This window comes from Mus caroli, unplaced genomic scaffold, assembly GCF_978045245.1.
Source record: "Mus caroli unplaced genomic scaffold, Mus_caroli_1 scaffold_2, whole genome shotgun sequence".
Classification (NCBI taxonomy): Eukaryota; Metazoa; Chordata; class Mammalia; order Rodentia; family Muridae; genus Mus; species Mus caroli.
In genome coordinates this window covers 109471535-109484775 of record NW_028227257.1, presented here as the reverse complement: position 1 = coordinate 109484775, position 13241 = coordinate 109471535, and the positions used below count along the sequence as shown (strand labels likewise).

The 13241-nt window shown below is 42.4% G+C and overlaps 2 protein-coding genes across 5 annotated transcripts in view; one reads left to right on the top strand and one right to left on the bottom strand.

Moving 5' to 3' along the window:
* The window catches only part of Mettl8 (methyltransferase 8, tRNA N3-cytidine), a 92325-nt gene extending 90074 nt beyond the window's left edge, over positions 1-2251 (bottom strand). Inside the window, exon 1 of the mRNA XM_021152460.2 lies at positions 1984-2251. The gene's annotated coding sequence lies outside the window, so the exon portion shown is untranslated. The remainder of the gene's footprint in view (positions 1-1983) is intronic.
* A 165-nt stretch (positions 2252-2416) lies between these two features.
* The window catches only part of Dcaf17 (DDB1 and CUL4 associated factor 17), a 35273-nt gene continuing 24448 nt past the window's right edge, over positions 2417-13241 (top strand). For all 4 annotated transcript variants that reach the window (XR_003835870.2, XM_085834790.1, XM_021155439.3 and 1 more), the window contains exons 1-5: positions 2417-2765; positions 3135-3238; positions 6949-7039; positions 9940-10076; positions 11526-11604. Coding sequence is in view for 3 of the 4 variants with exons in the window: in XM_085834790.1 (XP_085690916.1) it covers positions 2640-2765; positions 3135-3238; positions 6949-7039; positions 9940-10076; positions 11526-11604 (537 nt within the window). In the remaining variant the exon portion in view is untranslated. The remainder of the gene's footprint in view (positions 2766-3134; positions 3239-6948; positions 7040-9939; positions 10077-11525; positions 11605-13241) is intronic.

Sequence of the window (13241 nt, the reverse complement as noted above, 5' to 3'; positions counted from 1 at the left end):
CAAACAAACAAAAAGAGTAAGTGTGCACTTGAATTTACTGGTCACATAGCTCTGCTTCACTTAGTTCACAAAAAGCCTGGTTATTATAGTTGCACAAAAGCTACATAGGGTTTTATATACGCATACATTTAACATACTAAAAATACTTTAACAATGAAAGACTCTGGGTTGGATTCTGGTTTGAGACATTCTGCAGTGGGTAACTAGGAGCCACTAAGAATGATGTGACAGCTTTGTGCATTAGTGAAATCACTCTCTAAAAAGCTGCGGCAGGTTGGGAATCGAGAGTCTCCAAGTGTAGGCAGAAAGAACAATCAGAAGGCTAATTAATAATGGGATAGAAAACAGGAAGGCATAAAACTACTGAGATGAAAAGACTGGACAGAAATAGAATCAAAAGTACTTGGTTGTGGGAGAGGCAAAGATGGTCTAATGACCCTCCTTGGGGATCTCAGTGGTAAGATAAATAGCACAGGAAGGGAGCATTCAGAAGGCCAGGTAAGAAAGAATGGGGACTGCCCAAGCTGTGCATATTGTACAGTCCCTCAGCCGGCTCACTGGCTGTCAAATGTGATGAAAAAAAAAAAAAAAAAAAACACTTATGATGATTTAGGGGCCAAGCTTGATGCCATGTGGAAAAACCTGAAAAACACTGAGAGGCAACTGGCCTTGAAGTACCACCCTGGTAAGAGTGGACGTGAAGGAGAAGCAAGTAAACAGACTTCTCAAGCGCACAGAGTTTCCAGAGGTTAAGCATTCAGACCTGGGAGAAACCGGGGTGGGGGTGGGGGTGGGGGTGGGGGTGGACACGGACTTTGGTCCAAACCAAGAAAGCCATTACAGTAGAGCAGCAAGTGAGGGGCATGGCCCTCATGTCTGAATGGGTGGTCTGCATCCAGTTGTTGGGACTTAATATGTTAAATTGAATGAGCAGAAGGTATGATCACAATATGCCCACTACTTGCTATTGTTTTTGTGGTAATAGTGGAGCATAGTGGCATCTTAGAAGTCGTGTGAAAAACAAGCACAGAAACCAAAGCTCAGCCGTGGTGGGAGAGCCCAGAAAGACAAGAGCTGCGACAAGAAAGACAAGAAGGAAATGATGAGTGCAATTCAGCAATGATTTGCATTTCGCTTCAGCCAAAGAAAATCCAGCTATATTTTTCTGGGTTCCAGCGTTTCAGTGACAGCTGCATTCATGAATGACCAAATTAACTATTGTGGAGCTTTCTAAAAATACACAAAGCACTCACTCCACCGTATGCTATAAGCAAGACATGAAATATCAGGGAAGAAAACCTCCAACAAACCAACCAACCAAACAAACAAAAAAGCCAGACCCCGAAGGAAATGCATCAAGGGTATAAGAGTTTTCCATTTAAAACAATAAAATGAAACGGTTAAAGTTTGACCCGGCACATCCATCCTGTACTGTACTTCTGTCGATCAGAAAGCTGGTGTGATTACTGACTTTTTCTTTAAGCACTTAAGATCACGGAGTGGCATACCAAGTCTATTAAGTCTCTGTGGGAGATGCAGACACCACACTAAAGGGGTTTACAATGAGGTTACGGGTCGCATTTGGTATACAGTTACAGAAATTTTTAGTATGTTAGTAATTTTGAACACGCAGGCTGAGCTAGTTCACAGAGAATGTTATTTTTTACTTAAAGAAGTCAACCTGGACTATCTTAGGCAGTCCAATAAGAATGCAAACATTTCATATTTTATTCCCTATAAGGGGGAAAAATGGAAGGAGGAAGAAAACACAGCAATTACCACAAAACCAGTCAGGGTCCCCGCTGGCCACACAAGGACGAGCGAGCCTTTGGGAAAGAGAAATTCGATCCTATTTTGGTGGGGAAAACAGCATCTGCCACCACTAATTACCATACAAAAGCATAGTGTTTATACAATTAAATGTTGAAGTCAACCTCATCCACAACGTCCCATGTGCGGCAGAGGGAAAGCCACGGGGCGTACCTTTGGAGGGTCCCACTGGACACAACGCCCCTCTGGACACGTGGCCAGAGCCTTGCAGGGCCAAAGGAGGGGTTGGCAGTCGTCCCACGACTAGGGCAGAAAGGGACTGCTCCCTGGGTGCAGGACACACAAGTGAAGCGACACCACCAGGCGGCTGCACAGCACCCCCCAAAACTATCCAGGTTTACCGCGTGCAGCCCGGAAGGCTACCCGACCCACTGCGCAGCCCTACGGCGCAGCCTATTAGGGTCGGGAGAGGTGGGCTAGGGCCGGGGAGGGGTGGGGCGAGGAGGGGTGGGGCGGGGCCAGGCCAGTCCTCGCTCTGCCTGACGGGAATTGTAGTTTTGAAAAAGAAGCCGGGGGTGGGGGTGGGGGTGGGGAAAGGCCAAGGGGACTACATTTCCGGGAGAGGGAGTGGCTACGGAGGGCCGCGAGGTGCAGCGTTAATCCCGAGAGCAGAAAGAAGGGTCAGGAAGGCGCCGTTGGTTCTGTTCCTTTGCCCCAAAGCCGTGTGTCGCTATCTCTTGGTCTCTGTCCCGAGTCCCCAGCGCGGGGCTCCCGCGTCAGCCTTCCCTTGAGGCTCGCAGGTGGCGGCTGCCACCCCTCGCGGAAGTGAGGGGCGCGCCCCTCCTGGGCCCTGCGGACCCCGAGTCTCCATGGGCCGGACCCGGAAGGCCAATGTGTGCCGCAGGCTGAGTCGCCGGGCTCTGGGCTTCTACGCACGCGACGCGGGCGTGGTGCAGAGGACGAACCTGGGCATCCTGCGGGCGCTGGTGTGCCAGGTGACGCCCGCCGAAGTCGGGGTGCCCGGGTCCAACCTCCAGCGGGGCTGCAGTTTTTTACTCGCTCTGATACCCCTTCGAGAGTCTTACGTGGGGAGGGGCATCGTGTCCCGCAATTAGGGTTTTAGAAAATAGGTACTCAGGTCCGCCGCCTGGCGTAGTTTTTAAAAAGCTTCTTTTGCCTTCCTGCAAACAATCGATTCAAAACTTGGGCAATCCAACTAAACCAACGCCTATGGGCAGAGGGAGGAAAAAAAAAGGGGGAAGAAACAATGTACTTTAAAACTATAGATTTCAACTACCCACCTAGATAGTTCCATAGCAGGGGGCTGAGTTCTTTCCTAAACTGAAATTCTTTGTATCTTTCAGGAGAGTACTAAATTTAAGAATGTTTGGACAACTCATTCCAAGTCACCTATAGCCTATGAGAGAGGAAGAATATATTTTGACAATTACCGGTGCTGTGTCAGCAGGTAAATTCTTGGTGATGATTTTTTTTTTTTTTGCTATAATCCACCTGACCCTAGTTTTTATAGAACCACGTAGCTTCTTTAGTACTTAGTGAAATTGGAAGATGAAAAAAAAATGAGTCCATAATAAAACTAGGTGGAAAATGCATGTGATCTTAAAAACTCGTTAAGTCTAAAGTTTCGGACTTCATCTTTGTAAATACTTTATTTCACACAAAATTATAGCACAGGCAAAATAATACGTTTCTCAGCACAGTTTGCTGTTTTATACCATTTAAAGATCAGAGTCGAGAAAACGGCTTGTGAAATAATTAGATGCTGCTTAGGAGACAGGTATCCTGTTTTAGAAGTACTTTTTTTTTTTTTCCCAAGAGAAAAAATGTTCAAACTAAAGTAGAGTATTTGTAGATAAATAGTATTTAACAGCCAGCCTCCATCCATTCAAGGTCAGACTGAAGAGAACGCCACAGTGAATTGGTGCTTCCATGCCCGTTACCTGGATTAAGGAATTATGGAATTGCTGCTCTTTATCTTTCGCTTTGCGTCTGTAAGAATTATGGGCATTTTTCTGTGTGCCAAACTTCAGTGGTATTCCTCAGGAGCAAACCACCTTGTTGAGATAGGTTCCCCTTTCACTGGACTGGGAAGCTAGAATCCCTGTAGACAGCCTGGCCAGCAAGTGCTATGAATTTGCCTATCTCCACCTCCACAACTCTAGGAAAACCACGAGTATTGGGGATCTAAACTCCGGTCTTCATGCTTCCAGGGCACCAGCTGGAGCTATCTCAGAAGTGATTACTAATGCCTAAGTTCTTTTCTTGTGGGATCAGAAACTGGAAGTCAGAGAGACTAGTGATTTTTGAGGTTTGCCTTGACTCCAGCAAGTGGTATCTTTTTTTTTGGTTCTTTGGCAAATCGCCCAACCTACAATTTATTAGCCTTTAGTGCTGGTGAATCTACCCATGTCTCTCCATTCACCCTTGGATGTAACTTCCAATGATTTACAGAGTACACACATACTTGAAATTCTCCGCATCTGTTGCAGGTAAAGTCAGTTTTATTCGAAAGAACTAGGGGCTGTTTCATGACCTTCTTTTCCCAGGCAGTCTTCAAGTCGACTCCACGGAGCTGGTCACAGGAGTCGATGCAGTGACTCCCCTAATAGTAAAAGCTGAGCAGTTTAGGAAGCTGAGGGAATGCTCAGGCCAGGAAAGAAAGATAAGGCCAACCGGGACCTTACAAAGAGAAGTGTAGTTAGGGCCCTGTTATTCTACACTGTAGTTATACCCAAGGTAGAGCCTCCATGGGAGCCCCAACTTTCAACTATACTAAGGTAGGACTCAGCCCCAACAACTCAGGGCTGGAGCTGGATGAAAACAGGGTCACTCTTCCCATTCTCCAGAGATTGCCTTCCCAGTCAGAGCAGCAGGGGATGGATCCTGGCACTCAGTCATAACAGTTTAGAGCTGTGATACCATCTTGTTGAGCTAGAAGAAGGATGCAGGGGAACATGCCTGGATCAAACACTGTGGGCTTCCACTGTTTTTACTGAATTCCAGGAGATTTTCTGGAATAAATGCTTCTCCCTATGTTTTTACGAAAACAACCAAAGGCTTTAAGTGGTTGTCCTTTAATTTCTTCAGTTTTCCAGAAGGTAGTGTCTATAAGCCTCTGATTCTAACAATGGCAGTCTGGACATTCTCTTACATGTCCATGATGCCCATCATCTGCCTTGCAGTATTAACTCGTAGGTACCGTTTAATACCCAGGGTGTTGCCTTCCCTGTCAGAGACCGTTGTTTTGATTTTAAAAAGTTCAGTCAGAGTAAATGCCATTGATTACTGTCGTGGTGATAAATGATACAGGTGTTCTTCACCGTTCTGCTGCAGAGGGTGGCACCCACAGGTAGAATCACATGAGATTGCTTTTACTCCTGTGACATTCAGTTTGATTTAAACCTTTGAGTTACTGAGAGAATATCAGAGGTGAATAAAATGTCATCCTGGAAATTGTTTCTCTTCTCAGTAGTTGAACTTTAAAGTTCGTCAGTTAAAAAGAAAAAAAGACATCTGTGAGTGCATCTCAGTAGTTGTCAGAGTGGAGACTAGCTGGAGGTGGGGTGGGGGCTGCAGCTCAGCCCAGGGAAGCTGAGGCAACAGCTTGGGCAAGATTGTTTCCAAAGTAAGCATCCAGGATACAGTTTTCACTTTTACTGTAAAGAGGGTGTATATAGTTTGGGGGATGGGGGCCTGAGATGGGGGGGGGGCACTGGCAAAGCCCCTGAAATGTTTCCCAGGCTACCTTGAAGTTGCTGGAAGATATATGTTAAAGATAGCAGAAATAGACATATATTTAATATTTATGAAAGGAATAAAGTAGGCATAAAGAGTGTTTCTTTTTGTATCCACAAATGTTCATTCAAAATAATATGTCTTAGTTAGAGTTACTGTGCTGTTAGGAAACACCATGATCAAATAAACTTGGGGTGAAAAGGGTTTATTTGGCATATATTTCTCCATCACTATTCATCTCTGAAGAAAGTCAGGACAGGAACTCACACGTGACAGGAACCTGGCGGTTATAGAGGATATAGAGGAATGCTGCTTACTGACTTGCTCCCTCTGGCTTGCTTAGCCTGCTTCATATAGAACCCAGGACCACCGGCCTAGGGATGGTACCACCCACAGAGGTACAGTCATCAGTCACTAAGAAAATGCCTACAGGCTTTCCTACAGCCTGATCTTTTTTTTTTGTTGTTTTTTGTTTTGGTTTTTCGAGACAGGGTTTCTCTGTGTAGCCCTGGCTGTCCTGGAACTCACTTTGTAGACCAGGCTGGCCTCGAACTCAGAAATCCGCCTGCCTGTACCTTCCAAATGCTGGGATTAAAGGCGTGCACCACCACGCTGGGCTTTTAAATGCTAAGGGCCAGAGACATGGCTCAGTAGTTAAGAGCACTGGCTCTTTGTTGTTGTTGCCTACAGCCTGATCTTATAGACATTTTCTTACTTGAGGTTCGCTCTTGTCTGGTCACTCTAGTGTGTGTGAAGTTGATATAAAACTAGCTGACACATTACAGGACCTATTTTTAATCTGTATATTATCTCTCTTAAGAGCAAGAGGATAAACTCAGTGAATTCAACAGACATTTACAGTGAACGTTTAAGGATTTAACTAAGAATTCAGTATAATACTATTTTGTAAAGCAATCTCCAGGTAACTTTATTTACATAAGGAAAATCTGGAAGATAAACCAAAATGTGTGTTTGTTTTAAGTGATTTATTATTTTTATTAATTGTATTTATGTGTATGCATCTGTGTGCACATACATGTGTGAGTGAAGCTCCCTGGGCATTGGATGCCCTGGAGTTGGAATTACAGAGAGTTCTGAGCGTCCTGATGTGAGTGGTAGGAACCAAACTTGAGTCCTCTGGAAGAGTAGAAGTGCTCTTAGCTGCTCAACCATCTCTCTTGATTTTTTTTTTTTAACATTTTTTCTTGTGTTTGTGTATTACAAATTTGTGATTAGAAAAAAACAGAACAGTTAAGGAAGACAATAGAAAGTTGGGATCTGGGTGCTACAGACTTGCAAAAGAAATGTCTGAGCAAAGACCTCAGTTTAAAACAACAACAACTACTACTACAACTAATAATGATAATAATAATAATGATAATAATAATAATAATAATAATGCTTTTTTTCTTTTTTCCCCAGTGTTGCATCAGAGCCAAGAAAACTTTATGAAATGCCAAAATGTTCCAAATCAGAAAAAATTGAGGATGCTTTATTATGGGAATGCCCAGTGGTAAGATTTCTTTCTAGAGCATTGGCTTTTAAAGCTTCCCCCACACTTAAATGTTTGTTCATTTATTTATTTTTACACTTACTTCATTTTTTAAAAAGAAGTCTATACATGAGTACTGTATTTACATAATTTCTGCCTCACCCTCTTCCCATTTCAATTCCTTCCGTGTTTACCTATACACACTTTTTCTCAAGTTCTTGGCCTCATCTTGATTATTGGACACACACACTATATATATGTATAAATAGAACCTGCTGAATCCCTTTACTGTGCTCATATGCATATGTGTTTAGGGCTACTGTGGATTGGATAACCTGTCGGGAGACTAACCCCTGGCAAGGGCCTATCTTCTCTCTTTTAGAAGCCATTAATTGCCTATAGCTCTTCACCTAGGGGTGGGGCTTTGTGAGATTTCCCCATCCACGTTCAGATGTCAGCTACTGTTACCGTTGTTCAGGTCTGGTTTAGGCAGCTGTATTGTTGAGATTTCATGGGTACAAGTCCTTGTCACCAGGACGCACAAAGGAGAAGTAAGAACTGAGTTCTAAAAGTTGTCTGCTGACCTCCCCATGTGTGTGCGCACACACACGCACACAAACACACAGAGAGAGACAGACAGACAGACAGATACATGCACACATACAGATACACACACACGTAATTTTTTTTAAGTCAGTATTTGGAACTCATTTATTTATTTTGAGCAGGCTCATGTATGAGCCCAGGCTAGCTTAAAATTTCAGGTGTAGCTGAGCGTGAGCTTAAACCTTGGGCTTCATCCACCCCTGACTACTGGGATGGAAGACATGTATCAGAAAAATTTTAAATTAGAGATGATTTGTAAATTTTGAAAAGGTAGAAACTGATTAAAGTTTATAACACTATGAGGTAGTTTATAGTCGTTCTTACTGTTCGAGATCATTCCACCCTTGTACTAAGACAAATTACTCTGAGGGCAACTATTATGTGGATTTTGAAAGTAGGTAAATTCCACCTGTGGCTGTAGTTAGGAAAATGGTAGTGTAAAAGTTAAAGCTACAGAGTGAAAGTCATGCCGTTAGGCCGGTGTTGCCCAGGCACGTTCCCTCCTGCACACTGGTTCCTTGGGATGTTAGCATCCAGACTCCGAGAAGCTAGGAGTAATTGGTCTGGGGAAAAATAAATATGGGACATTGAAAGTTCCAAGGATGCTTGTCCATCTCCTCCTCAGTCTTTAACACGGCTGCTTCTAATACTGCCCGCATGCACAGTGTTTGTGGGGCCATCACAGCAAACTCTTTTAATCACAGCCCACTTTTGAGGGACAATTCATCTTTTTTAAGTTTTCCATAACATTGTTTCTAAGAAATCCTCCTAAGGAGACTGCAGCGAATTAATCATGTCTGAAAGTCTGGTTGGTCGCTCTTCAAGAGAAGAGAGCTTCCAGGCTGTAACCCAGAAGTGCTGTTTAAGCCATGAGCAGCAATATTCAGAATTTAATGTTAATTTTTTTCTAGGCTGTTGTTTTTCCATAAAGCTATAATTTTTTTTAACTATCACCCCCCCCATAATTACTCTTTTCATAGAAACCACCTTTTTAAAAATTAGAAAGTTAGAAGCCTGTTTTTTTCCTCTTTAGTTGAAAGCTGTAAATAATTGTGCCTTAAACCACTTAGAGCCTTTTAATCATTTTCTTGAGGGGAGATTAGAGAGATGATAGGTTTCTTAATTGAGAAAGATTGAATATACCAATTCAAACTCCCAAAATATAGAGCAGTCCTGAAAAAATAAAGTTAACCTACTCTCATTCCATAAACACTTAAGTGATTTTGTTTTTATTTGTGGTGACAACATTTTTTATGAAGAACTCAGAGGAGCACTGCATTATTATATGAATGCAAAACTACTTTAAAATTAATACTCTGTTTATTTTGTTTTGTTTCTGAAATAATGTATGAACTGCCACTTTTGGTTTAAGAAAAAAGTTCAAACCTATAAGATATACTTGTTTTAAATGTCTCTCTATTGGGCTAAATAGGAATAGTAGATATTTTAAAACTTTAAAATCCATGAGATGATACATAAGTCATGCAGTATAGAAGCATTCATGTCATGGCCGTTGAGTTAAGTATAGGTGGCTAGTACATTTGAAAATCACAGCATCAGCATGAATGCAGGAGGACCAGTTCCCAGTCTGCACTGCACAGGGCCTGCCTGACAAACAACAAAAATAAATGGAGCCAAGCAGACTAAAAGCAAATGGTTGTCTCCCTGGAATTTGAGAGGGAAGACAGCTTTTGCAGAGGCCAGTAGCCACTTCTTTCCTGTTCAAATGCCGTATTAATTTCAACTTCTCAATTCAGAACTTTACTAATTGAAAGTCAGCACATTTGCTCCTCTTTCCCTTCTGCAGTCGAGCTGTACTAGTGGATGGCTCAGTGGTTAAAGCTCTTGCTTCCCAGTGGTGCAAGCCAGACAACCTGAGTTTGAGCCTCAGAACCCACAGAAAGGCAGGAGAGCTGAGCAATGCACACCTTCAGTCTCAGCACTAGGCAGGCAGAGGCAGGCAGACCTCTGAGTATGCGACCAGCCTGCATCCAAGCAAACAAACCAGTGGAGGGAGAAAGCTGAGTCCACCCAGCTGTCCTCTGACCTCCACATATGCACTGGGGCTTGTGTACCCACAGGTACACAATGATAATGATGGTAAAATGTAAACGCATTAAAACATAAAGACCAGTTAAAGTAACAGGCACAGCCTCGTCTGTCCCACTTTCTTCATTTGTGCAGTTGATATTTCTTTGGTTTGCTTATTTGACAAGGTAACTAGCCATTTTCTTTGGACATAGAGTACTGCAGATTGTTCATAGCCAAGCAATTTGTTTTCACACCCTGGTTTAGTTTGTTTGTTTGTTGTTTAGGGAGACATACTTCCTGACCCATCAGACTATAAATCCTCACTCATAGCCCTGACTGCTCATAATTGGCTGCTTCGTATATCCGCAACTACAGGGGAAGTCCTGGAGAAAATATACCTTGCTTCCTACTGCAAATTCAGGTAATTGAGATTATTATTTAAAATTTTGTTGTAAAAATGTGAGACCTGCGACCTAGGAAATCTTAAGCCTCTCTCCAGTCCTGCCCTGTGTCCCCAGTTTTCCCTGTGTATTTTATGATCCCAGTTTCTTCATAATCTACTCTTTTTGTTCTCTACTTTGCTCTAGTTGAAGATTTGAGGCTCATGACCTACATTAGTTATGTACAAAGATTCCATATAAGTAATTAGCCACAAAGTAGTTAGAGGCAGATGGCTGATGGCTTCCTCGTTGTGTTACAACCCAAGAAATGCAGTTGTAGCTACTAGTTTATAAGTACATGGAAATGGATATGAGTATGCAATTTGTAAAAGTGATATTTTTCATACTCTTTATAACTCCCACTTTAAATTGGAAATGAGTGTAAACATGTATGTCTTTAATCCCAGCACTCAGGAGACAGGGGAAGGTGGATCTCTGTAAATTCAAGGCCATGCTGGTCTACACAGCGAGTTCCAAGACAGCCAGGGCTACACAGAGAAACCCTGTCTCAAAAAATCAAAATAAGTGAAGAAATAAAGGGGTCTTCCACCTATAGGGTTGCAGACCCCTTCAGCTCCTTGGGTGCTTTTTCTAGCTTCTCCATTGGGGGCCTTGTGTTCCATCTTATAGATGACTGTGAGCATCCACTTCTGTATTTGCCAGGCACTGGCATAGCCTCATTTGAGACAGCTATAACAAGGTCCCTTCAGCAAAATCTTGCTGGCATATGCAATAGTGTCTGGGTTTGGTGGCTGATTCTGGGATGGATCCCCGGGTGGGGTAGTCTCTGGATAGTCCATCCTTTCGTCTTATCTCCAAACTTTGTCTCTGTAATTCCTTTCATGGGTATTTTGTTCCCTATTCTAAGGAGGAATGAAGTATCCACCCATTGGTCTTCCCTCTTCTTGATTTTCTTGTGTTTTGCAAATTGTATCTTGGGTGTTCTATGTTTCTGGGCTAATACCCACTTACCAGTGAGCGCACATCTAATGACTTCTTTTGTGATTGGGTTACCTCACTAAGGATGAGATCCTCCAGATACATCTACTTGTCCAAGAATTTCATAAATTCATGAAGAATTAAAATTTAAGTTGAGATGTATCCATATAAGGATCTAAGGAAATTATTAAAGTTATTTGTTTCAAAATAGATTACTTTGCTCATATAATTTGAGTTATTAAAAAAACCTTAATTATAAAATAGCACACCAAGCATGGTGGTTCATGCCGGTCATCTCAGCACTGGAGATACTCAGCAATAGAACAGCAAGTTCAGCATCAGCCTGGGCTACCTAAAGAGTCACAGGCCGGATTTTATCCCAAAACCAAGCATGTAAAATAACTATAGATAAGTAAATAAAGTGTGATGTTTCGAATTTGAGTCTAAGGGAACTGATCCAAATGTTAAATTCCTCTCCATTCCTTCAAAAGGTACCTGAGCTGGGACACTCCTCAGGAGGTCATCGCAGTGAAGTCGGCTCAGAACAAAGGCTCCGCAGTGGCTCGCCAGGTCCGCAGCATTTGGCACGTGTGTCCTTGGCATTTGCACACTTGTGAAAGCAAGTGCTGTTTAAATTTGAGCAGACTTCTCATATGGGCTTCTCTCTATTTTGTATCTACTTTTGGGTACTGGAGATCATTGATCCATGCCTGCCTACAGTGCTCTCGTGCTAAGCTACACCCTCAGCTGTTCTCTTTAAAGAATCATTAGAATTGGTCAGGGTAATGGTGCAAGGCCTTAATCCCAGCACTTGCAGAAGCAGGAGGATCTCTGAGATCCAGGCCAGCCAAGGCTGCATAGTGAGACCCTGTTTAATAACAAAAACATGACCAAGAATTTACTAGACCTTATAAGGCCTAGGACTACCTATCAAGAAACTTATTTCTGTTGGTGACTGATAAGGAAATCCTTAGAAAATATTTGAACATTTTTATAAATACAGATTTTTTTCCTTATAGAGATTTTCTGTTTTTATCGCAGGACATGACATATTTTTTAAAAAACAACTATAATAAGAAGCAACAATTTTGTTTGCTTTTTTGGCAAGTTCCTGCTAGTGCTTAATGTAAAATGTAGGCTTTCTAAAAAAAATCCTGTAATACTGACTGTCAGATAGTTTACTTAGAATTCTTGGCTGTGTAGCCTAGTCTGTCTTTCAACTGAGATCCTCCTGCCTCAGCCTGCCAAATGCTGTGATTGCAAGTGTGTGCTCCCATACCTAACTTAGGAATCTTTGAACAGATGGTTTCTCTCTCTTTACCTAACCACATCAGGTTTTCCCTTATCAACACAGCAGCACATTCCTTCACCCTCTGCATTCTGTTCTTCTCTTATCTGCCTTCTCGGTCCTTATGTATGCCACTGAGCCAAATAAGCTATTGGTTAGCTCTTTAAGCATCATTAAACAACTTTTAAGTTGCACTAATATATCTATGCGTGTGTGGCTTGGGGCACATGTCACAGCATACGTGTAGAGGAGGACAGGACAGCTTGCAGGAGTCATTTCTCCTACCCTGTAGGTTCCAGGGGTCAAAGACCTCACCACCAAGCCATTTCACCAAATCTAAACTTACTTTTAATGATGGTTATTTATAAATATTTCCTATACATTGCTATGATGGTTATTTATAAATATTTCCTATACATTGCCCAGTCATCTCAACAGCATGACCACATGCCTTTATTGATCTCTTGGGCCGTGTCTCACACTGTTAGGTACAAACCAAGAAAGAGTTGCTGTCCACTGCTGCTTTCTTTTCACACACTGGCTGTGTTGCGTAAATATGAAAGCCTCTAACAAAGTAACACATTTCATGAGGATTCTAGAAGTGTCTGGCCTAATGTGCCACCTGAAGAACACCAGTCTAACTAACACAGTTAGTGCATGGTCCTAGGTATTAAGGTTTTTATTTACCACCTGATAATGTCATTAAGTCTTGTAAGCATTTCTGCATTCAAGACTGTGTTCCCACAATCTCTAGCCAACAAGCAGTAGGTCTTGGTCAAGATATACAAATTAACACCTGTCTTTAGGTTTGAGGAGTATGGATCTTGGCTAAGTAAAAGTATGTCTCTTTGAAAGGGCATGTCTCTAGGGCTTTAAACATCACATTCTGTTTTTGGATTTGTCTGTGTTTTAACTTTTA